The sequence below is a fragment of the Pelobates fuscus genome, chromosome 1 (assembly GCF_036172605.1).
Source record: "Pelobates fuscus isolate aPelFus1 chromosome 1, aPelFus1.pri, whole genome shotgun sequence".
NCBI lineage: Eukaryota > Metazoa > Chordata > Amphibia > Anura > Pelobatidae > Pelobates > Pelobates fuscus.
In genome coordinates this window covers 170,400,380-170,424,951 of record NC_086317.1, presented here as the reverse complement: position 1 = coordinate 170,424,951, position 24,572 = coordinate 170,400,380, and the positions used below count along the sequence as shown (strand labels likewise).

At 41.0% G+C, this 24,572-nt stretch overlaps 1 protein-coding gene across 5 annotated transcripts in view; it reads left to right on the top strand.

Moving 5' to 3' along the window:
- SOX13 (SRY-box transcription factor 13) overlaps nt 1–24,572 on the top strand; it is a 64,615-nt gene that overhangs the window by 36,572 nt on the left and 3,471 nt on the right. The window contains exons 2-14 of one of the 5 annotated variants that reach the window (XM_063452504.1): nt 8,244–8,316; nt 15,414–15,555; nt 16,581–16,671; nt 16,910–16,996; nt 17,431–17,603; nt 17,707–17,775; nt 17,869–17,965; nt 18,619–18,686; nt 18,766–18,910; nt 19,501–19,607; nt 20,910–21,006; nt 21,494–21,634; nt 23,036–23,252. In XM_063452504.1, coding sequence (XP_063308574.1) covers nt 8,255–8,316; nt 15,414–15,555; nt 16,581–16,671; nt 16,910–16,996; nt 17,431–17,603; nt 17,707–17,775; nt 17,869–17,965; nt 18,619–18,686; nt 18,766–18,910; nt 19,501–19,607; nt 20,910–21,006; nt 21,494–21,634; nt 23,036–23,252 — 1,496 coding nt within the window. In that variant the 5' untranslated portion in view covers nt 8,244–8,254. Of the gene's footprint in view, nt 1–8,243; nt 8,317–9,405; nt 9,484–9,821; nt 9,903–15,413; nt 15,556–16,580; nt 16,672–16,909; nt 16,997–17,430; nt 17,604–17,706; nt 17,776–17,868; nt 17,975–18,618; nt 18,687–18,765; nt 18,911–19,500; nt 19,608–20,909; nt 21,007–21,493; nt 21,635–23,035; nt 23,253–24,572 lie in introns of those variants that run through there. The other 4 variants (XM_063452495.1, XM_063452485.1, XM_063452522.1 and 1 more) reach the window with 4 other exon arrangements.

Sequence of the window (24,572 nt, the reverse complement as noted above, 5' to 3'; positions counted from 1 at the left end):
CGCTAACCTCCCCGCTACCTGAACCTGAGCGGGAGGGGAAGAAGGGGTACTCACCGTAAGGACGTCTGGTTGGAGCGCCACTGCGGGGGTATCTGGAGCCCCAAGCCCTGCCTCTGGCTGGGAAGAAGGTGGGTGCTCTCGGGTCTTGGAAGCCTCGTGACGGAAAAAAGGAACCTCTGGGTGCTCGGAACGAGCCTCTGTAACCGCGGCCAGGCGGACGGTTCCTGCTACGCCCGGCCCCTCCAAAAACCTTGGGCGCGAACATGCGCTTCATGTTCGCTTGCGCCTTATCAATTGCGGTAAAGGTCTTCACATAGGAGCCCATGTCTTTGACAAAGGAGGAGCCGAACAGTAAGCCCTCCTCAGTCGGGTCAGGTTCTGTCACCGTCATAGCGGCCAGCTTAGGGTCGATCTTTAGGAGGATCGCCTTACGCCTCTCGGAGGACATAGCTGTATTAGCATTGCCCAGCAGGCATATAGCCCGCTGGACCCATCCAATGGCCACATCCATATCCAAAACTGAGTCTCCAGATTTGGCAGCTTCGAGAAGCTCGTATAACTTTGATAGGGGCCCCAGAGTGTCCAGGATCTTGTCCTGGCACCCTTTCAGGGAGTGGTCAAGGCCCTTCTTGGGCTTCCAGCCCGACTTATTGAGAAATTGGGCAATTTGGGGATCAATATCCGGGGTTCTGCCGGCGGCGCCGGGGAGGGAAGGCCTTGGGCATTCGGCGCGCAGTTTATTGCGGCCTTCTTTAGAGAGCGGGGTGCGAATACGTTTAGCCACGTATTGGGCAATATGGTCTGGGGGAACCCACTCAGCGGACCTGGGGTGCCGGAGGTCATCAGGGTCGAACAGGGGGTTACCCTGCGGGTCAAGAATCGCCTTGGTATCCCCAGAGGCGTCTAATAAGTGGCCACTGGCCTTGGCGGAGGAGCCCGAGGGGGTCACGCCCGTAAGGGGCAAATCCTCGCCAGATTCACCTTCATCGAAGGAGTCATATCCCATATGGTCGGACTCATCCTCCACACTCCGGTCGGTATCCGACCCATCATCTAGGGCTCTAGCCCTTTTCCATAGTCTAGCCTTTTTAGCCCGGCCAGGGGCTCTTTTGCGCGTGGGGTGCGCGCTATCAGTGACCGCTTCCAGCGAGTCATTCAAGGCAGGTAGCACCTGCATCGAGGAGTGGGAGCCGACATTTTTGGATTTGGCCTTAGCCTTACGTGCCCCAGGCACTGTCTGGGCAGGGGAAGGGGACCCCCCACCCTGGGAAGCTGGGGTGGTTACTGTAGGTAAAACCATCGAGTGCAGGGAGTGGGTAAATGAGGAGGAGACAGCCCCCATGGCTGAGGCAATAGCCTTCTGCAGGGAGGAAGCCATAGTGGCTTCAAGCAAAGCTTGAAATTCCTGAGAGGCCATAGCACTCTCAGTAGTCTCCATGGTAAAGTCCCCAGAGGGGTCTGTAGGCCCATCATCCCTATCCTGCATGATGCAACAATTAGCAATCTGCAAACTAACGAAAACAGGGCAGGAGAGAACTAAAAGGGTTGAGTAACCCACAGAGAAGGACAGTAAGAAAATTCAGACCGTTAGTGTGCCCGGGAGGGATCGAGGCGACCGACTGCACGGCAAGGAGGCAGACCGCATGGAGGTCCGTCCAAAATGGCCGCCGCACGCGAGGGAAGTGCTCGCGGCCGTGCACCCGTCGGGGGAAGGGACGCGTGCACTCTGCCCGCGCGGGAAGTCCGTGAGCGGGCAGGGAAGTGCACGTAGCCGCGGTCGTGAAGAAAGGACCGGCCGCGGCACCAATCACTGTCTGCACCCGAGAGAGGGAGCAAGGGAAAGGCAGGGAGAAAAAACCTCCCGGTAAAGGGGAAAAACCCTCAGGGATCCCCAAGGCACACTAAGCGGAGCACAACGAATAAAACGATGCATATACAATTAAAACAAAGGATGCATCAATAAAACAACATCAAAGTAAACTAGTAAATAGCAATATTAATAAGAAATACCACAATCAAAATGTCACAAGTAAGAGAGCTAAACATGGATACTTAGCTGTCTGAGGAAGCAGCAAAGAAAGAGGGGGATTGTGGGAGACACAGGACTTATATAGCTACTTCCTCTGCTATGTGATTGGCTGCCTGTTATGCCTGAACAGTTTTTTCTTTCATTTTGACAATATTTATATTCCTCTATCTTTGCTGCTGAGGAAATAAAGAAAGAGTTATGCATAATATGAGCCTCCGTGTCTTTAATAAAATCCATTTCCTAAAGCATCATCTTAGTTGTATATTTGCATACTGTCTTTTTTTTCTTTTTCTTTTTTTTTTTTTCTACCTTGGATGGTATACCTGGAAACCACCATTGGCTTTAGTAGTTAGAGCAAAATTTTAGATCCATCTCTGTTATATCTGGTGGCAGTCTACTGACTGATATTTACAAACTCCTTTTCTTTAAAAGTGTAGAGAACAGATTAAAAGATCATTCCAATCACTATGTGCTTAGAAGAGCGAACAGAGGTTCTTACTTGGAAACTTTCAGCAATGGTAGTGGAGAAAGAAAGTGGGGCCCGGCAAACCCTTAAGTTAAATTGTGATTACTTAAAGGGGAATGCCAGGGCACTCCTGGCACCAATATCACTACATCTAATTGTAGTGGTTATGGGGCTCAGAGCCTTCCTTTAACTCTCACATTGATGAGTTAGCCTTTCTGTTGTACACCAAAGGCTACACACTTGTTGCTCAAATCAGATGTGCTCATCCGATGAGATGGCTTCAGTCTTGGAGTGTTAGCTGAAGGAAAAAAAAAGTGTTTCCTTGGCCTACAAATGTGCATTAAAAGCTGGGATAGACAAAAGCAGGCAAAGACCAGATACAAAGCTCACGTTACGCTTTAAGAGAGGCATCCTGCTATGTGCGACTGAATTTAATAAAGTGACTTCTGTTCTCCCATCAGCCTTCTTTTGTTTATCTGCTGCTGCCTTTGTGCATGTGGAAATAGTCTCATTTTAAATAAATCTCTTTCAGCAGTACTGATCGAGAATTGCCACCATGGTACGTTATGCTTTGTGTCCCCACTTATACACCATGCTTATTTTTAGGTACTTTCAAATTGTCAGTGTATGCCAGACTTGGGTCTAACAGAATTATACAATGTTTTAAATACAATCCATGTTATTCAGTCCTCTAAGTTTGGCTGTTTTGATTTAAGATTTTAAATTCGCATTACATTTCAAGCAATTCACACTTTAGTGTACACGCCTCAATGAAGAGGCATTTTCTAATCCATAAAATATTAAAGGTGCAAATGATTATTGAAATACAAACCAGATAATAAAATAAAATATATGTTGTTGATATGGATTAGTGTTACTGGGGGCTAGAGCTATATTTTAAACTGTATTTTTATGTTTTTGTAATCACTAATCTACAACATCCCAACTTCAAAGAAAAGAGTGGTTAACAATAAGATGCACCCATTTCCCATGACTATTTTTAACTGTGAAATCTTGGGTTAGAATAAAAAAAAATAAAAAGGACCGATAACATCAGTTCTGCGTTCATGATCTCCATACACCCCACCAGGTGTACTGAGATCATGGGTTGGATAACTGATATAGTACAGTACTTCTTATTCAATCTTTTATTGTGAATGCGTCAAGAATTACCACTGATAATGGCAAAACTGAGACTTGTTGATGCTGATGTGAGATAAGGATGCTCCTTACATGACTTACTGGAAACAAATAAAGGAGGAGCAAATCTTTAGTAATTGCAAACCCTGTCGCATTGGACATAACATAAATACATATTTATATGGATTTGAAGGTAACAAACGAGAGGGAAACAAAAACCTTGAGCTGTAGAGTGAGAGAGCATCTGAGATTACGGTATATAAAGAGTTCTTTATGCATATGGAAGTCCAGCAGAAGTAGTAAGGTGAACATTCTGCTTTAAAGAAAACAGGATTACTATATATATTTATTTTTCATTTTCTTTCTTTTTAAAGCTTTACAATGGTTGAATTATGCTTTTAACACTGTTCCTTTATTTCAGCATCTATATCTAGACAAAGGGGTTCATTCGCACAACAGTTAATTGTGGTGAATCGACCAAATGGCTTCATCAATGCCAAAATAATTAAGCTGGAGAAACACTCCGAAATCAGCTATTTTGACCTAAATTGTGCAGTTGATTACTGTGGTTTTCCATTAAATGTATAGATCTGTCTCTTTACACCCCTTCAGAGATAATAAAATAAATAATAATTGTTTTGGGATAGTACAAGAAAAGCGAAATTTTTTGTTTTAAAATGCATTATTCTGATTTGAGGCAGCTGATATCGCAGAGGCTATTCATTGGACCCGGTATTTAACACAGAAATGCCAAAGTTAAGCACTGTGCCTATATGACCTGTGTTGAACTGAATTCTGACTTGGACAATCTATGCTTTTCTCATAGTTGGGAATAGAATCTCCAACAGAATGAGAGTTCCTTCTTCTTTTTTTTTTTTTTTTTTTTGTCTTTATATGATATGACCTACGTTTTTGAGGCGCATCTTGCTGTTTCTGTAAATATTTTCTATTATTTCAGTTGACTATTAGCCTGCAGTAATCCATGCGAGAATTTAAAATTCAGATTGGAAATCCCAAGTCCTTTATCATTTCACAGTATGTTTAATATCGGTGGTAATGTACATTTTAGTGAGATTTGTTAACAGCGTATTGACTGACATTGTATAAGAGGTTATAATCCTTCTTCCTGCATTATGTATGTTACTTATCATTGTAGCATGTTTTATATATACCAACACGACACAGCCCAGTAGTTTAAAAAATATATCCCATTCTGTTTTTAATCCGTGTATTCAATATTTTGAACATTACTCGAATTCCACGCTGCCCTCTATTACACAAAGGGCAAATATATATATATATATATATATATATATATATATATATATATTCGATAGCACTGTATAAAGCAGGATGTTATGCATGTACTTTATAAGAAGCGTGTTGATCTTCATTGCGTATGTTGTGTAGTGTACGCATTATTAAATTTAAACTGTTATAACATCTCCTTAGGAAATGTTATATAATTTATGATCAGCAATAAAATAAACAATTTACTACTAATCCACCCCCAGTGCTTTCAGCCTCTCATTGACATCAAAATTTGACCGAAAGGCAGTTGAAACCAAATGTCGGCATTATCTGTGCAGCTGAAGGGGTTCACAAAAAATAAATAGGGGACTGCAGCCTTAGATGTATAGCACAGTAATAATGTAATCCCATTGTACAGCGCTACGGAATTTGATGGCGCTATATAAATAATAATAATAATAATAATTGAGCTGTAATGGCTAAGGGTGCATACAGATAGATTTCTTTAATATGTGCATGTTGTATAATAGTTCACCACTCAGCATGTTTTCTGCTCTTTAAGAAGGGAAGTACATTTTATAAATGAGAGGGAAATTAAAGAATATGGTAAATGTAAGGTATCCCATATGTGTACTTGCATTGCTGGTGATCCCCATTAGGTTTTGTATATTGATTTAAACTTTGCATTTAGTGGTTTTATTGCACTATTTTAGGTGTGGACGTAAGATTTTCTTCATACATTGCACTTATGCATTTGGTGGATGTGTTTGATTTTTCACTTTGTGTATATGGTCATAGTGGTTGAATGTGTTGATATTTGCACCTTATGTTCATGACCCTTCTACAATTTGCACTCTTACATGGTCTATAGATTTGCATACACATGGTCTATAGATTTAAACTTGCACCTTATGCACATGGTTATTTGCTCACGTTTTGCGCTTTATACGGTCTATGTGCTCACATCTTGCACTTTACACACATGGTCACTGTGCTCACGTCTTGCACTTTGTTATTGGTCAGTGTGTTTGCAACTTGTGTTCTGTGCGTATGATGAATGCAATTCGTTGAATTGTGGTATGCACTTATTCTCAACTCATAAAGGTGTATTATTTAGATTATGTACTTTTTGTGCACTAGATTGTGCCAACTGTATTTGTAGTTTCATACACTTTATTTGCAAGTTGTTTCATATTGGATAGATATTTTGAGTTTGGGGGCTATAGGCTAAATAGCTGAATTGTATAATATTGGTGGCACTTTTGTATAATGTCTACATGTATTAGGCTGTCAGTTTAATTTTACATGTATTATGACTGCTGAAGTTTACATTAAGAGTAGATTTTTAATTTCGTATATATTAATTGCTACTGTATTTCTGATCAGAGGCCAAACTGTTTCATTGTCTTTGTATGTACACTGTATAGTGATCATAAAGTTGAATGCGAGTCAGTTTGGACATGCATGCCTAAGCATTGGTCCATTTAGATCATAACCCATGTACCTGTGTAAAATGTTTGTGTTTTTATTAAACAGCAGGTCATTGGGAGTCTACAGAATTATGGGTTTGAAACGGGAAAATAACTGTTCATTTATATATTTCATGTAGAATTCTGGGACAATTGTTAAAATGCAAAAAAAGGCACATCCGCAACGCAATCTTTTTATTCAGCACAGAAAACAAGGTGAAACTTGAGAAAGACCCCTGTGTTGAGTGAAAAATGTTGCCTTGTTTGTGTGTTACTCAATAAATGTAGTGTGGTTTATTTGAAAAAAGGTGTGGACCTTTCTCTTTTGGATACTCAGATAGTTGTCAACACATGCCCCCTCAATTTTCCTGAATAATTTTGGGTGCAAACTGTTACTGTGTGATGGTTAATATTTATTGTTTTTGATAGTTGTTGAAACCTAGATTTTCATGGACGCTACATCTGGAACAAACGTTTACATTTTTTTTTCATCTTTTGAGAATCTTTTGAAGATGCTGTATATGGGGCAACTTTTATTTATTAAACATTATGATGTATTGTTATGTTGGCCTACTTGAGAATTTACTTAAACCTTTTGGGAGGGTCTATCATTCTTTTGATCTTGTTTTTAACTTTTTAAACGGTGTTCAAACACATGTTAATATGCAGTCATGAATCATGGTTAACACGTTCTAATTGAATGGATACTTAGGGTGGTACATGCTTAAGTGACACAAACTGTGACTATCGATTTAGTCAAGCATAATGGTTTAAATTGTATCAATTCTTACCGCGTACACTGCCCCACAGTTTATAACTTTTGTGACACCAGCTTTCAAGAAAGATCAAACACACGGAAGAACTTTTACTAATTCGGCTGGAATGTATGCCGTAACAAAGGCCAATGCTCACACCTGACATCGTTATTTCTGTATTATTTCTTTCTTAAAACAAATAGTTTAGCAGACAAGAAAGAGGCAGCTTGTAGTTAGACCTCTTTTTTTTTTTTTTTTTTATTTGTTTTGGTGCGCCTTCATTCTTCGCATTATATCTGCATCTCGTATACATCAACGTGTTGATACTTGGCATTTTCCTGCAGAATATCAAAGCCTTTTATAAAAAGACAATCATGGTCAATTCTTAGCACAGATGCATGACTAAGGTGTAAGCCGAAATGTCGTGTTTTTTTGTTTTATGGCTTGTAACAAAAGCTGCTATCCTGTTACGCAGTTTGACAGTCGGCCTTGTCAGCTCTTAGGCCTACACATTTGTAGAAAAAGTAGTTATAAGTAGTTTTTCTGGAGATCCATATCTGTGGATGTAAATCTGTTGTGCCACTGGTATCACCAAGAACTCTTGTTTCAGAAAGGCTAATGAAAGCTGCTGGAGATGGAGTTACACCTTCATCGGAAAGATACCGTGCCATGCCATGCTATATCTCCATATGTGCAGTCTTTCGTGTTGTTACTGCACGTACAAAGTCCTTGCACCATTACCACTTCAGTGTTCTTAAGTGGTCATGGTGCTTGGAGTACCACTTTAATTTTGGCCCCTGCACCATTTTGGATATAGTTGTCTACTTTTCCAAAATTTGCACAGAATTTGCACAAGCAGTTTATAAATGTAGTTTTTTTTTTTTTTATATATATATATATTTTTTTTTTTTAAATCTAAATGCATATACATAGATAATATGATTTTATGATGGATTGAAGTTAATCATGTTGCTTGTAATTTCCATTCTTTGCTATCCCGAGGATGCTCTTCCTGCTTTCTTTGTGTCACTGAATTTTCATTTTTTACGAATAGTTGTCTTTTGTATGTCCTTTCTATGCTCTGGTCCTTTGTTAGCTACTATCCTTTTACTGATATACCTGTGTTCTTTTAGTGACTGACTGAATGGATTCGTCAGATGCACAGGAGGAACGGGGATGCAGCCTTGGGAGTGTTCAGGAAGAAAGGTAATTCTAACTCTCCCTTTTCGCTGTAGTTACACATACTCCCTCTCTGTACACCTTACTATTGGACTGTCTACTGGCTTCTATCGAGCACTTTCTTTTGAATTTATATAAAAGAATTAGCAAATTACAGGACGATCCTGTTCAGTCCAAGACAAACATTGCAAATGAGGAGAAATCGAAACATTGTTCTTTTCTCTTCTTGACTGTATGATTTCTCTGTGCTGACTGCCAGGTTCAGACAGAGCTTCTAACAATGATTGACAGGGAGCCAACATGGAGGCACACTGTTGCATGATAAATTAGTAGTGCTCGTGCTGCCTGTAATGTACGGCTTATAATAGTAGTGTGTTAACTACCAAACTTCTGGAATAAAAGGGAATCAATGTCCTTAAGGGGTTAAAGAAACGCTCCATAACTACTAAGCAGTAGCTGCTGGCTCTCCTGGCTGCAGAGAGGAGGTAGTGAGCATCACCTGGCAGACCCCAGGTAAAAAGACAAACCATTATAAAATCAGGGCACTCTTGGCACCATAACCACTACAACACACTAAAGTGGTTATGGTGCATGGAGAGTTCCTTTGCCACTGCTTTTATGAGCTGTACATTACTGGCAGCTCTGTCTCTAAACATTTTAGTACTTTTGAACCTGAGAGGCAAACTTGTGCTTCCCTAAATCTATACCAGTTATCTCTACTTCTTTGTCAAGTAATTTCTCCCCTCGAACACACACACACACACGAACATACACACTCACAACATGCTTTGTGAGCAAGGTTGATGACAAATTGAACAGTGGCCAGTGTACAAAAATAAATAATAAATAAACATTGTCAGCAGTGTGTTCTTTTTTTTTTTTTACCATTTCACAATTAACCTATCGTATGTAGAAGCTCATGTCTCTGTGCCTTTAAGATACTATTTCTCACGAAGGGTGCTCTGTAGTGTCCCCTCCATTCCCTGGTGACCGGCGGCTGAGTGTGTGGAATGTGGGAGAGGCTGAGCACACTGAGTAAGGGTGGGGGCAGTCATTGTATTATAACAATGCCATGCTAGGCAGAGTCCCCACAGCAACCTGCAGGGCAGGAACAGGCCTGATTGGTAGGGGGGAGGGGGAGAGAAATGGAGAGAGGGAGGAAAGCAAACACATCAAGATCATGCGATAGCAACGGTAAATTGGAATGACGGATCTGCTTACATTGTCACTGATTTTTCATTTATTTTTATGTACTTGTGACGGGCATTTGTATCTCTGTATTTGTTGTTGTTATTCAATAGGTGTGTGCAGTTTAAGCATGCTAGCCTGTGTGTGAGTTATATAGCTAGGTGTGTGAGCAAACCTGCAGGTTTCTGGCAGCGGAACATTTTCACAATGCCCCATTGTGTCCTTGTCACACTTCCTTTGTTGTTTTGTCCGCTCATTGTTCTGCTTCCTTCTACCCCGACTGAGTGGCCTCTCCCTGCCTTGCCTTCACTGGGAGGGATCTTTACTTCCATCACTTTGTGCTAGAAGAGCCCCTGACCTGTTATATTCTCTGGAGACGTGACTGTGTTAATAAGGTGCAATGTTCTGCAGACCTTTGACATCAGGTATCGAGCTCCATGATTAACCACAGATTCTGACCGTAATTCCATAATTCATGCTGCAGACAGAACTTTCTCCCCAGTACCTTTCTGCTGTCCCTTTAAATAGCCACTCTTCTTATTTTTTTAAACTGGTCTTTTCCACTAAACCTTTTTCTTACAATCTACTGTTGTCTGTCCCTTTTCACATTCCTATTGTGTAATTACTTTGTGAAGAGCACAAAAGTGCAGTTCAGTTTTTTTTTTTCTCACCTGGAAGTGGTGTCATCAGTTACTGAATAGCATAATAAATGTGACAATTCTGCAATGACCTTTGGCTTTCTCTGCAGATGTATTAACATAACCTCTAATCTAAACCATGTACTCCTTTGTGCTCTCACTAATGTAACTCCAACTATATACTTTCCGTAACTTATTCCGTAGCATTCTTCAATCTACCTTCCAGCACTCTCTACTTAAACTGTATTCATTTGACACACCTACTTGTAAAACAATACTCACAAGGACACTGGTAAAAACAAATTGGTCCGTCTCTGGAACATTTATTGTATGTTATTTCAAATTGTTAGAATATTTGGGATCTGGAGAGAGGGGTTATACGTTTATTGATTAATCGTTTTTGTGTTTCTGGGTTGTTGCTTTATTTTTTTTATTTTCTTCCATAAAATTTTCCAATCTGTTTTTTTTCGTTTTCTTTCTGATAATCATGTGACATGAAAATAGGGTAATTATAACTTAAAAGGAGCACTATAGTGTCAGGAACATGTGTTCCGGACACTGTAGTGTTAGCCGTGGACATAAATAGTCAGTTTAACACATTGCATGGGAAAGTTGTTTGTACTCACCTATTCTCCCATGCCAGCGAGATCATCCTTGATAATTTCACCCAATCCAATACTTACCCATAGAAAAGTATTAGGAGGCTATTGCGCATGTGCGACAAAACGTTGTGCAGCGCCAATCCGTATCTCCTCATGAATCAATGCACCTCTGTGGAGAGCGCTCAGCGTCTCCATGCGGACCGTCATTAGAGGTGTAATCTTTTCTCTGAAAAGGCAGTGTTTACATAAAAAAAACCTGCAGTGACAGGCTATCGACTCCAGAATCACTACATTAAGCTGTAGGGGTTCTGGTCACTATAGTGTCCCTTTAAGAATTTTTCAGCTGTAATGACCTCTTAAAGTTGTTGTATGTCTGTAACTAAAATGCTTAAAGTTGCCTTCTAGACCAATGAAGTGGTTGGCTTGCGGTGATATTGTTGAAGAGTTAAATCCATCTATAGTGGCAGTCTTCTTGACAAAAAAAAAAACATGATGTAGAAATCTCCATAGGAAAGCATTGATCCAATGCTTTCCTATTAAGAAGCTTGAATGCGAGCTTGCCGTGCGTCTGCATTAGGTTCCCAACTCTCCTGACGTATAGAAAAAGGTAAGTGTGTGTGTGTGTTTGTTTTAAAGGTATACTATAAGTGCCAGGAATACAAAGCTCCTTCCTATTTACTTACCTGATTCCAGCGCTGATGTCTCCTGGCGCTGGGTCGTGGCTCTGCCTCCTCCACCATTATTGATGAGGGGGCCCTAATGAGGATGCACAGCCGCATTAGGCCCTCCCCATAGGAAAGCATTGAATCATTGCTTTACTATGGGGAAATAGCCAACGCTGGTGGTCCAAAAGCAGAACGTGAGGACGTCCAGCATCCGTTACCGGACCAGAAGTCCATCAACAGCCAGGAAGCTGTGGTAAACAGCCACTGGAGGCAGACTTGGTGCTGCAATGTTTCACATTGAAGCACTAAGCGCAATAGGGACACTGTAGTCAGACCACTTAAGTGATCTGAAATGGTCTGGGTGCCTATAGTGTCCCTTTTTAATATCACTAGGGACAGGGGCACAATAGCGTTAGTAATAAGATAAGGTTTGTATTTCTACTGTTATAGTGTTTCTTTAAAATGTCTTCGGTTTTCTCTGTATAAACTCCTAATTGGTGCCTATTTCCACGTAAACATTATGAATTGTCCCCATAGCTCGCACTGTTACGCCACATAAGCATCAATGAAACCCAAGAAAATCACCCCCGTTCCCTGGTGTCTACACCAATACACATAGGCCATACTTGTTTTTCTTTTTCAATACCGTTTACTATAAACTAGTTAAAACATGTTAATATTGTTCACCTCACTGCTATTTTCTCCTCTGTTTGTAAATGCAATGCTCTCACCTCTTAGAATTCACTCTCTTCCTTTTGTACACTGTGTATGTATTTGTTCTTGTTTATATAGATAATGAACTAGAAACAGTCTAAAATGTTAGCGATCCACTAATAACTAGCTGTACCAGTAAGGGTTTTTCACTAAACCAGGGCTCGACAAATCCCAGACACCAAGTCGCCATGGCGACTGAACTCTTTCCTGGCTCCTTGGATTTGTCTCCTCCTGTCTCTCTATCTCTGCGCGCTGGGAGAAAGTGAAGGGAACTGTAACTACTTCCTCCCGGCGCTGAGTTGACAGGGAAACAGATTGAGATGTCTCTGGTCGCAAAGCTGACCTCCCATTCTGCAGAGCGGCCTGCACACACCCTCATTCGGCAGAGCCGCACGCCGGCCTGCCCATTCCCCTGTGCTGGTTCAACGCCGGGAGGAAGCAATTGAGTTCCTTTCTCTTCCTCCCGGCGCACTGAGATACAGAAACTGGGGTGGGAGTCTGGATCAGCGGCAGCACACTCCTATCAGCCGCATCCAGCCCCTCTGTAACCTGCTCCCAGTCCCACTGGACCCAAGGAAAGCCCCTCCTGCTCCCAAAAGGTAGGTAAGAGGAGGGTGCTAATATATGTATTTTGTGTGTGTGTGTATGTGTATATGTCTGTGTGTATCTATGAATCTGCGTGTGTGTGTGTATCAAATAAAAATAAATACTTTGAGAGTGTGTGAGAGAATGTGTCTGTGTCTGTCAGTTAGTGTGTGTGTGTGTGTGTGTATCTGTCAGTTAATGTATATGTTTAGGTTACCAGCTCCCCTTTGGTCACATGGGAATGGTGTTTTTACTTCCCATTTTTCCAACGATGTGCCCGTCTCGCTGCGGCTGGCACGCCTCCATAGCTGAGATTATCAATCTTGATGATCTCAGCTAATCCAATGCTTTTCCATAGGAATGCATTGGGAAGCTGTTGAGCATGCGCAGCAAAATGCCGCACAAATCAGCATCTCCTCCTGCTTTAAATCGGGCTTCCCCAAACTCCGGCCCTCCAGATGTTGCTGAACTACAACTCCCATGATTCTCTGCCTGTCTATTTCATAGAATCATGGGAGTTGTAGTTCAGCAACATCTGGAGGGCCGGAGTTTGGGGAAGCCTGCTCTAAATAATGCATCTCTATGGGGAACGTTTAGCTCCTCCATGCAAAGCGTGGAGATGCTGAATAAAGACATGAGACTCTTTAGTGTCTAGATAGCAGAAACTTTAGTTAGGAGTTAGTTGTTTATTTTTTCCAACAACAAATATACAATTCTTAAAGGAACATGCTATAGACACCAGAGCCATTAAATTAAGATACAGTGGTTCCAGTGACTATAGTGTTCCTTTAAGAATTGCATTTTTGTCGTTGTGGTAAAAAAACTGTCTCCCAACTTTTTTTTAGCTGGCTCCTATATTTAAAGCAAATTTGTGAAGCCCTGCACTAAACAATTAAATGTCAGGAATCCACCAAAAGAGCCAATGTGGAAACCTTCTCCTGCTGGGCCTTTTTTTTTTTTTTTGGCTAAAGTACTACATTTCAGTGGTCCGTTCTAGGTTTAATGTGTAACCTTTCACATGTTTATATAATATACCATTTCATTTTTACCTTTTGCTGTTTGCCTATTTTGCATTGCTACAATTTAAAGGGTTACCACAACCACTATGACCACTACAGTGATTTGAAGTGGTCATGGTAGTAGGAGTCACATACTGAAATATTTGTAATCTATGCTGGATGCTAGTTGCACCCCCAGCACACGTGACATTGGCAGCCTAGAACTCTGTCTTGGGTTGACAATGTCAGTTCTGTACTTTCCTCACTCCCAACGTGCTGCGTTCAAAGGCAGCAGCACGTTTGGAGCGAGGAGAGTCCGTAGTTCGATGTACGGACCCGGTACCTCTGAAGGGTCAGGTTCCCCCCAGACCAGGAGTAGCGGGTGGGTCCTGTTGTTTTGCCGCTGCCCGCAGCGGTGGACCCTCCGTCGATGTGGGCGAGGTTTTGGGATCAAGCCCTTGATGGCCTTTGGCCCAGGCAGGGGAGTAGCAGGCAGAGCAGGCGCTTGAGGGACATCTAGGAGATTCCCGCGGTCTCTGGCTCTCAACCCTCCGAATTGCCACCTGCAAGTGAGGCAGCATCAGTGCTCAGAGTCTCTCCAGTTCTGCCTGAAAGCGCTGGAAATGCTCATCAAGACGCAGTAAGAATTGCTTCCCAGAGCTATAGGGGGCCATCGCAAGTTGCACATGCGTTGCCTCTCGAGAGTAAGGCGCCACCGCCATCTTGGGTTAGTTCTTTGTGCACAGGTCTGATGCAGGATAGAGCTTTCGAAGTGTGGCTAGGCCCCAGCTCAGGTTAGGAGGAAAGTGCCGTGGGGGACGATTTAGGTAGTCCAGTGGGAACCGGGATAACCCTTGCCGGTCCAAGTGCCGAGGGGAGGGTAGGAGTGCTTCAGGACGCTTTAGTGGCTGATGAGCGGGGAGATCGCCCGCCTCTCCCCATCTATGTTGCAGCAGTAAATCTCCGGCCCCCGGTGAATGGCAGGCTCCATTAAATTCACAGATTGTTGCTCTGGACACCCCTGTGGTAGTGCCAGTTTGTAGGTTGACATGCTGGTTGGCCGGGGATAAAACCCAAAAATTGGCTTAGTTTGCAGGAGCACGCGACCCACACGTCTGCTCTACTTGATGGCTAGGCTCTGCCCCCCAGCAAAATTGCCCTTTTAATTGCTTTTTATAATCGTAGCTTCAGAGTATTTTATCTTCCTATAGCAACATACCTTCCATGTTGCATCAAAGCTTTACTCTTATATTTTAGATTCATATGGAGTTTGTTTCCTTAACCTCTTGCTGTATTCAGCACTTTTAACTAGTTTGAACCTATTCCATGAACACACAGGAGGCTTTCTATACATAGTAAATGGCTACATTCTGAAAAGCAACAGTCACCATGGAAACCATTGCAATGTTCATACAGATTGCACACCGCCTCTAGAACATTGCCCCTGGATTACTATAGATATATAAAGCCCATTATTTACAACCCTACCTAATTGTATAATAGCAGGCCCACTTTCACAAAAAAGACATTTGCAACCCAGCAGAATTAATACTTGGGAAAACCAATGAAACACACAAACAATACTAATCTTTTAACCCAACCAGTAGAGTTAGAAAATGTAAAGTTTTAAGAACATGGTATCAACAGTGTGTGAATGTGATGGTTTATATTTGAGGCAATTTTGAAATGGCTCACCACCATCGCAATAACCTGATTTTGCCTCCTCTCCTAAAGAATATCCTTGAAAGTCCCAGTATCTACCATGGAAGGCTCAGGGGGACCCTGTACCAAAATGGAGGATGATTTTGAGCCAGAGGCTGTGCGGCATATGGTTGGACAGATGCCGATTAAACAGGACACGGATTCCTTGCCCCAGGTGATTATAAATCATTATTATATTCACTTTAGAAGACCTGAGTAGTTTGGGCTAATAAAGCATTTTTACATTTTTAAAATGTTATTTATATATTTTTAAGGGAATGGTGCATATATACACCCCGATTTACTAAGCAGTATATGTAGCTCTGCAGCTGCTGAAGTATGTTTAAAGATCTTTGATAATTTACAATCACAGGCTGACATCTAAACCTAACTGAGCTAAGCCAGGGGATCTGTTTTCCTCACATTAGTGTTAATAATGCACAATGCCAGGTATAAGCCTGTCCGTTATAGTTGCAAACCGCAACAATTTGTTGCTGTTGGCAGCTATAAACCGTAAAAGATTATTTTTATGGGGACACCCAGTGAGAGAGCCAATTGAGTGGTGAGCATGTACAACTCTTTTTTTAATTTCACTTTCACTGCCACAGAGAAGGCAGTGCATCAAGCTCCTCTCTGCTGGGAAACGGACAGTATTCTCACCCATTGAGACTTTACACCTGCTGTCACTAGGTGTAGAATATACGCCATTAGAAGTTGTCCAAACCTCCGTCATTAAATAATTCTTAGTTCTTAAAGTTAGACTTCGAATTTGTAGCGCTATATCGCTACAATCTTAATAAAAAAAAAATGGAATCAGAAACAGCTCTGGTAAAAGCGTGGACGGTATATATAATCTCCTGAACATTGGAAAAGATGTGGCATTATTTCTACTAGGCATATCAAAACACTGAATAATTCAAAAATACTGAAGTAAGTATCCATCCAGATAAACAAAATGTAACAAATTGCAGCAACAGACACTAGAGCCACAGGTAGGTACACTTACCTAGAATGTACTGTCTATATTGTAATAAATGTGAGTACAGTTTTGGCTCAATAAAAAAAAAAAAAAAAAAGCCACACGCTGATTGCATTAATGCAAAGTTGTTTGACTGTGACTGTTTTCCATTAAGAATTGAAATACCTCAAAAGGCGCCATTTGTTATTTTCCCAATCATTGACTGTTCTTTTCCACCACAGGATTGTTCATATAAGACAGAACCCAAGAGTGACCGTTCTGGGTCTCATTTCCAGGAGGACAATATGGAGCTAAACAGAACAGTAAGAGAGGGTAAGTATATCACCCAAACCGCCCTTTCTATGATTGTTTTGATCACAAGAACAACATATTCTTTATATGTACATGAATAGGAAAACCATATGCTGGATTAAAACATTTGCAGGGTGTTCTACTCTAAAGTAAATTCTACAGCCTCTCACATGGATTTCTGTGAAAAGTGAATTATTGGTTATAATTTCTGGTAAGTGAATTTTAACTTATCATATCTGTTTGTCCCCCCACATTACAGCAATACCTGTACTGGAGAAACTGTTGTCTACTGATTGGCAGAATGCAGTTTTGGGGAGTTGCTCCATGGATATCAAAGATATAAAAGGTAGGACATAGGACATGTCATGGAAGGATTTGATTGGCTGTCTTCTTCTAGAATACATGGTGAAAAATAAATCAACACTAAACTACAATGCACGTCAAAAAGATTGCAAAGATGCTCGGAAAATTAACCCCTTCATGACAGGTGTACCAGAGAAATCCCTTTATTTAAATGTCAGTTGTAAAAAATAATACTTGCAAATGCTTTTACATAGGTGTTATGTGAACAGGCACACGACTTTCACTTTTCAGATTTCTGAAAAGTGTTACCATTTTGTATTTCCAAATGTCCAGCCGAAGCTTTAATGCTCTTGTTGTTGATAATTTAATGCAAACATTTCACTACACATGTTTTCGGCCAACTGGTCTTTACTGGGATATTGTGTTGGTACACAGTGACCATGTACTCTTATGATGTACATTTATCTGTTATTCCAGGTACCCAGGAGAGTTTAGCAGAGAAGGAGCTTCAGTTGTTGCTCATGATCCGCCAACTAGCTGGACTGAGGGACCAATTACTGAATGCACATTCCGAGCATAGGAACATGGCGGCCATGTTGTTTGAAAAGCAGCAGCAACAGATGGAGTTGGCAAGACAACAGCAAGAGCAGGTGATGGCAGACTGTAAAAAAAATAAAAAATAGGTCCATCGTTTGTACAGAGTAGATTGTATGCGATGATGTTGTAGACGTGTAACATTCCTTCTCTCTGCAGATTGCAAAACAACAGCAGCAACTAATACAGCAGCAACACAAGATCAATGTACTGCAGCAGCAGATTCAGGTACTGGCCTGCATCTTATGCTTATATCACTATATACTACTTTTTACATGAATAATTAACACCCTTTCCCTGTTTCCATGTCTCTTTTTGCAGCAAGTCAACATGCCATATGTTATGATTCCAGCATTCTCAGCTGCCCAGACTGTTCCACCTGAAACACAGATGACGCTACCTATCCAGCCAATTCCTTGTAAGCCAGGTGCGCTCATTACTACTGTCTTGTGATATAGACTTGTGAATACAGTGTATTTAAAAACCGTAGTGGTCTGCATAAATAAATATCATGGACTTACAATTTTAGCTTTCAAGGGACACCCCACATTTCTAAAGCACTACATTGTGCTAAAGTGATTTGGGTTTGAAGTGTGCGTCCTCTCTTTTTCAATAGAAATCGACACTTTTATAAAGTAACCTGATTACACCCTCCTGGCTGTTAACTGTCAACTGGTCCTGTTACTTCCTGGTTTGGTTAGCTCAGTGGAGCTAAATTTAAGAGGAAGGCAACTGCTCAGACTGCAAAGACTTTTCATTGAGCTGCATTGGGAAGTCTGTGATTGGACAGCCACAGAAAGTCTGGGTGGGGTTAGAAAGGGAAAGGTTTGAAAGGTCAGATAAGAGATTTACCTCAATGCTGTAAAAAATTAAATGTATTCTCTCTCCTCCCCCCTCCTTACTAAACAGTAATTAAGATATATATTTATATATTTTATTATTGGTGAGGGTGTGCAGTGAAATGTCCATTTATTTGTGGTCAAGGTTTTGGGCATTATAAGATGTAGTGTTCTAATTGCATACTAGAATTGAATATGTAGCACTCACAGATTTGAACTTGTTTGATTACAGTTGAATTCTCCATGCAGATGCTTCACAACTCTTCCTCAGCAAGAGGTTCTACAACCGGAAAACACCAGGTATGCTCCAACAGGACAATGACTGGGGAGCAATGCGCTCACTTATTAGAATGGATTTTTCAGCATTGTCTTATTGCAGGAACCGTCCCAGCCTCTCAACTTAACAGCCAAGCCTAAAAGCACTGCCTCATCGCCAACATCCCGTGCCTCCCCAGGGGGCAGCCAGGGAAGTGGTGGCAGTAGGGATTCTGCACCCAGCCCACAGCGGGCAAACCTGCCTTTAGGTAAGGATAAAAGATATGTCTCTGTCACTGTACAACCCTTCATCACATCTGATAATGCATTTACCACACAATAAATAAATATATAGATACACACACACACACACACACACACACACATACGAGATCCAGCGTACTCACTTATCCACTAAACAGCAATTTCAATGTTGACAGATTTTATTGTTTGTGTTTTTATATATATATAACTGGTTAAAATAATATATATAATATTTCTATGTTTAAAACTGAAAATTAGGTTATAAATTTAACCTGTAAATATTAAAAAAATATATATATTAAAAAAATAAAATTAAACACAGTCTTCTCCCAGAACCCCAGACCTTCTCCTCTGGAAAAAAATAACACATGGTAATGGTGTTATTTTTTTCAGAGGAGAAGGTCCGGGGTTCTAGGAGAAGACAGTGTATAAATTTCTTTTTTTCTTTTTTGTGTTTAATATATATATATATATATTAATTTATTTCTAATATTTCCAGATTACATTTTAAACTAAAATCCATTTTGTATGTATTTATTCTCTCTTGTATGGATCGGTTACTCATGTATACATGAATTTCCTTTATATCACTTAGGGTTTTTGGGTGACGGAGATGCAATCACTAAAGCCATCCAAGAAGCACGACAGCTTCTCCATGGTCAAAATCCACCACCAGATCATCATGAGCATCACTACAGGAAGGTGAGGGAGCGTTCTACACTGATCGTGGTTGTGGCAGGAATGTCTCTGCCATGTGTTCTTGGAGGGGCCTGCTTGCCAGCTTCCTGCGAAAAGACTATGGGCCCTTTAAAAATGTGTTTTTGTACTCCAGAAAGAGAGACCAACCGTTGGCCCTAATTCCTTGGAACTGTTTTGGGCATAGGACCATGTGCATGGTCGGTCAAAATTATGACCTCCATGGAAATCCTGAACCGATCTGGGTGATTTTTGGATATGTTAGCCCCAAGCTGTGGGACCATCAGGGGATGTGACTTGTGGGGTTTCCATGTTTGGGGGTACTTTCGGGAGGTTGTTCAAATGTGTGTTTTCTGTCCCTGGAGATAATTGAGTTTAGTACAGTTCCTGACTCTATTATCTCTCAGGCACAGGAGAGGGATTACCCTGTTTTGTGTGGGAGTGTCCTGGACCTGACAGCCAATGTAAGTAAAGTGTGTACTTTGTCATATTCCCCTCTCCGGTCCAGTGGGGGAGTAAACCCCTTGCATGGGGACTTGCATGTAAGGCCAGTTGTGGCTACCATTAAAGGAGTTTCTCTTCACCCTCAACATAGAGCCTCGTCTCATGTGTGGAGGGGACAGCTACATTCACTCTGGGGATTGCTATGTCACTATACTCCCTTGGATTACAACATTAGCTCTTGTAAGAGCTATCCTGCTATACTCTCTGGAGTAGGAGAGGTGTACCTACTGGAAATGAAGTACCTGATTTGGGTCCAGGGTAGGTGGAGGACAGTGAGACCCCAGCCAAGCTGCGGCGGCTAAGGGTCTAAGGTGGTTATGGTGTTCCAGTGCGGTGCTTATGGTGCTCGCAAGTACTATGAAGCCGTGATTCGAGGAGGCACCCAGTTGGCGGTGACAGGCGGTCCGTCACAGTGGTAGGAATAGTGCTGCCAGAAAAGAATGACAGAGTTCTGGATAGATGCTTTAGGAAATTTAAACAGGCATACTTTATAAGCGTGCGGGAGAGGGGGGAGAGATATATTTTATACATTTATTAATCAGGCACACAGTATAAGCTTTTGCAGCATTGGAAAAACTCAAGACAAAAAGTCCACCAGCTTACATAACACACACCATATGAAAAATCTTTCTTCATAGCTACAGGTATAGGTATTCTGATGAAAAGCAAGATATGCAGCTTATGGGCAGTAACACTCAGTTTGAGAGAGAGCAGTGGGTAATGCATGGTTATTAAAGTCTACAATGTAGTTACTTGAAGGGGTTACCAATTTTTATTAATACTCAAACATGCTGTGTTTTACAGGAGATTTTGGACTCTTTGCCAGACAAGGAACTGCAGGATGAGCAGCAGACAGAAGAATCTCTGCTAAGATCTGGCATTGACGTTGATGGTGAGGATGGTGAGCAGTAACTTATGATATACTTTTTTTTTATTTTATTTTTTTATATATTTCTTCTTTACACACAAGTAGAAAATGTGTCCTTCCCAGCACAGCCAAACCCCATGAATTCTGGAGAATGATTTTTTTTTTCCAGTTTGAGAAATGGGACACTTTCAAAGAACTCTGCCTTGCAGATGATGTCTCTCTACATCTATTAATGGTCTCTAGAATATAGGCCTGCCAGAGACCTCCTACATTATGTAGCTGAACAGACAGAGCCTTTGGGGAATGCAGTCGTGTTCCACCTGTAAGCTTAATGTAATTTATGGCAAATTTGCTTTAAGTCCTAGCAGAAGGATAATTGCTGTATACCTCATTACAAATGAGTTTGTTTTCTGGTCACGGTGTAAAGGAAATGTGTCGTGTTAAAGTTTATTAGTACCTTCCATCCAGTGACAAATGCTTGAAGTCTCGCGTTATTAATCCATGTTCTACGGTCATCCAGGATCTCGTCAATTCCCAGAGGGACGAGGAAATCACATTAAGCGTCCAATGAATGCTTTCATGGTATGGGCAAAAGACGAGAGGAGGAAAATCCTACAGGCATTTCCTGACATGCACAACTCCAGCATCAGCAAAATCTTGGGTAAGACAGCTTAAAGTGAACCTTTCACCATCATTTTTATAATAAAACATAATATATATAAAAAAAAAAAATATATATATATATATATATATATATATCAAAATAATATTTTATTTGTAATTTGTGGTGGTTTCTTTTCTTTAAACCAAATATTATTTAAGGGAATTAAAACACAAGAAATATAATGGGGTAAAATGGGGAAAATCCTTATAAATTAACCTTTCATATTCTGAATTTGTACCCCATTTCTTCGTTCATTTCTCCAAGGCTGCCAGAACCAAAGGAAACTTAAAGGGAAAGCATAAACACCAAAATTCACTTCATATATGCTGCTTTTCAGCATGGCAATTGAAAACAAGGAAATCTTTGAGAAACTGCATGATTTTCTTTATGCAGTTGTCATTTATACAGCTAGGGTCTTCGGACTAAAATAGATTCAGTAAGTGAAACTAACTCCAATGTCGGCAGGCACATACGTAAGACTTCTCCTAAAAAGCAATGCTTCTCAGAATAGATGCATACCCTGTTATTTACTAAAGTGAGAATTGTTAGGAATTCAAATAGATTTTTTTTAAATTTAAAGGAACACTATATAGGGTCAGGAACCCAAACATGTATTTCTGACCCTATAGTGTTAAAACCACTATCTAACACCCGTGCTTCCTGCTTCCCCCCCCCCCACCCCACCCCACCCCCATATAGTAAAACCTTACCTTTATCCCAGTCTGCTGCTGGCTCTGCCCCTGATTTGCTTCCTTGGCTGACATCAGACGTGTTGTTCTGAGCCTATAGGAAAGTATTGGATTGGCTGATAATGTCAAGGAGGCAGATCAGGGGCAGAGGCAGCACAAGCCAATCAGCATCTCCTCATTGAATCAATGCATCTCTGAGAAAAGTTCAGTGTCTCCAAGCAGAGGGTGGAGATGATGAATGTCGGTGCTGCACAGTGTGCCGCATTAATATAGGAAGCCCCTCTAGTGGTCGTCTGAGTGACTATTACTAGAGGTGTTACAAGGCAGCAATGTAAACACTGCCTTTTCTCTTAAACTGCAGTATATACAGTGTTAACAATGCAGGGACATGCTATAGACCCTATAACCACAACATTAAGCTGTCTAATTCTGCTGACTATAGTGTCCCTTTAATCCTAAACCTGTACCTGGCTTTACTGCTACCTGTCATTATTGTTTTTTTCACATCCTGCATGTAAAATGTCCAGAGGTTAGCAGTGCATGCAATCGCCACTTAGAACAGTGGTTAAATTTTTCTGTTCTAGGGCAAGGTTCAGGCTAAACATTTACTTTTCGTACTGAATATGATCTATGATTTGTTTTGCTGATACCTGTGATGAAACATGTTGGATCTCTCCCTTTTAAAGAGTTGTTTTCTTATTCCTTACAGGGTCCCGTTGGAAATCCATGACTAATACTGAGAAGCAGCCATACTATCAGGAGCAGGCACGACTGAGTCGTCAGCATTTAGAAAAATATCCAGACTATAAATACAAGCCTCGACCCAAGCGCACTTGCATTGTGGAGGGGAAGAGACTGCGAGTGGGAGAGTACAAGGCTCTAATGAAGAACCGCAGGCAAGACACAAGGCCTGGATATGTCCTTTCGTAAGTGTGCAAAAGACAAGTACTATAAATAGTGAATCTGTCTGGGGAAAATGACAAACTCTTATTAACAAAACAACAACAACAAAAAAACACCTTATTAGTGGTGTTACAAGACTTCTAATCTTTTGTTCTGATCCTAGTCCGTTTATAAAATTTCCCAATCGTGTAAGCAGATTATCACACAATTGTCACTCTAGGCACCATCATTGCTTTTGTATTATTATTGTTACTATTGCGTTACCACAAGCACATTAGGCCCACTCCATAGAAAAGCATTGAATCAATGGTTTCCTAAGGGGTTCTTACTGACGCTAGATGTCCTCATGCAGAGCGTGAGGACTTCCGTAATTTAAGGGACCTGGATTCCGGCAAACTCACGGAAGTGCCACTAAAGGCTGTCTAGTGGCATTTAATGTCCCTTTAACCTCCCCCTCTCTAGTCTCCATGACTATAGTGCACTAGGAGGAAATGGCTGCAGCACATTCTGCCTGTTCATATTCTTGTTCTAGTAAGGGGCAGAACTTTACTATGAACGACTTGCATTGACAAAGCGTCATCTGGATGCATGGAATTCAGGCTAAAGAGGTGCATAAATAATGTAGTTAAATGGTTTAATAAAATATTTTTTGAGGCGAAAAATCCATTTAAACCAAGTATCTACCAGTATTCTTTATATCCCATTGCCTAAAATCTATCTGTAATCTGATAAACCTGTTGTATGTCAGTGTTAATTATCTTTGCGTATTCCAGATCCTTTTCTAAGTTATGTAGAACCATGGTATTTCCAGGACAATTTTGGCTCTCTCTATTCTATTAGTATAGACATTTTATTTAGATTTACAGTGCCTTGCAAAAGTATTCACCCCCCTTGACTTTTTACCTATTTTGTTACATTACAGCCTTAAGTTCAATGTTTTATAAATCTGAATTTTATGTGATGGATCAGAACACAATAGTCTAAGTTGGTGAAGTGAAATGAGAAAAATATATACATAAAGCTATTTTTTAGAAATAGAAAACAGAAAATTGGCATGTGCGTACGTATTCATCCCCTTTGTTATGAAGCCCATAAAAAGCTCTGGTGCAACCAATTACCTTCAGAAGTCACATAATTAGGTGGAAATGATGTCCACCTGTGTGCAATCCAAGTGTCACATGCTCTGTCATTACATATACACACCTTTTTTGAAAGGCCCCAGAGACTGCAACACCTAAGCAAGAGGCACCACTAACCAAACACTGCCATGAAGACCAAGGAACTCTCCAAACAAGTAAGGGACATTGTTGTTGAGAAGTACAAGTCAGTGTAAGGTTATAAAA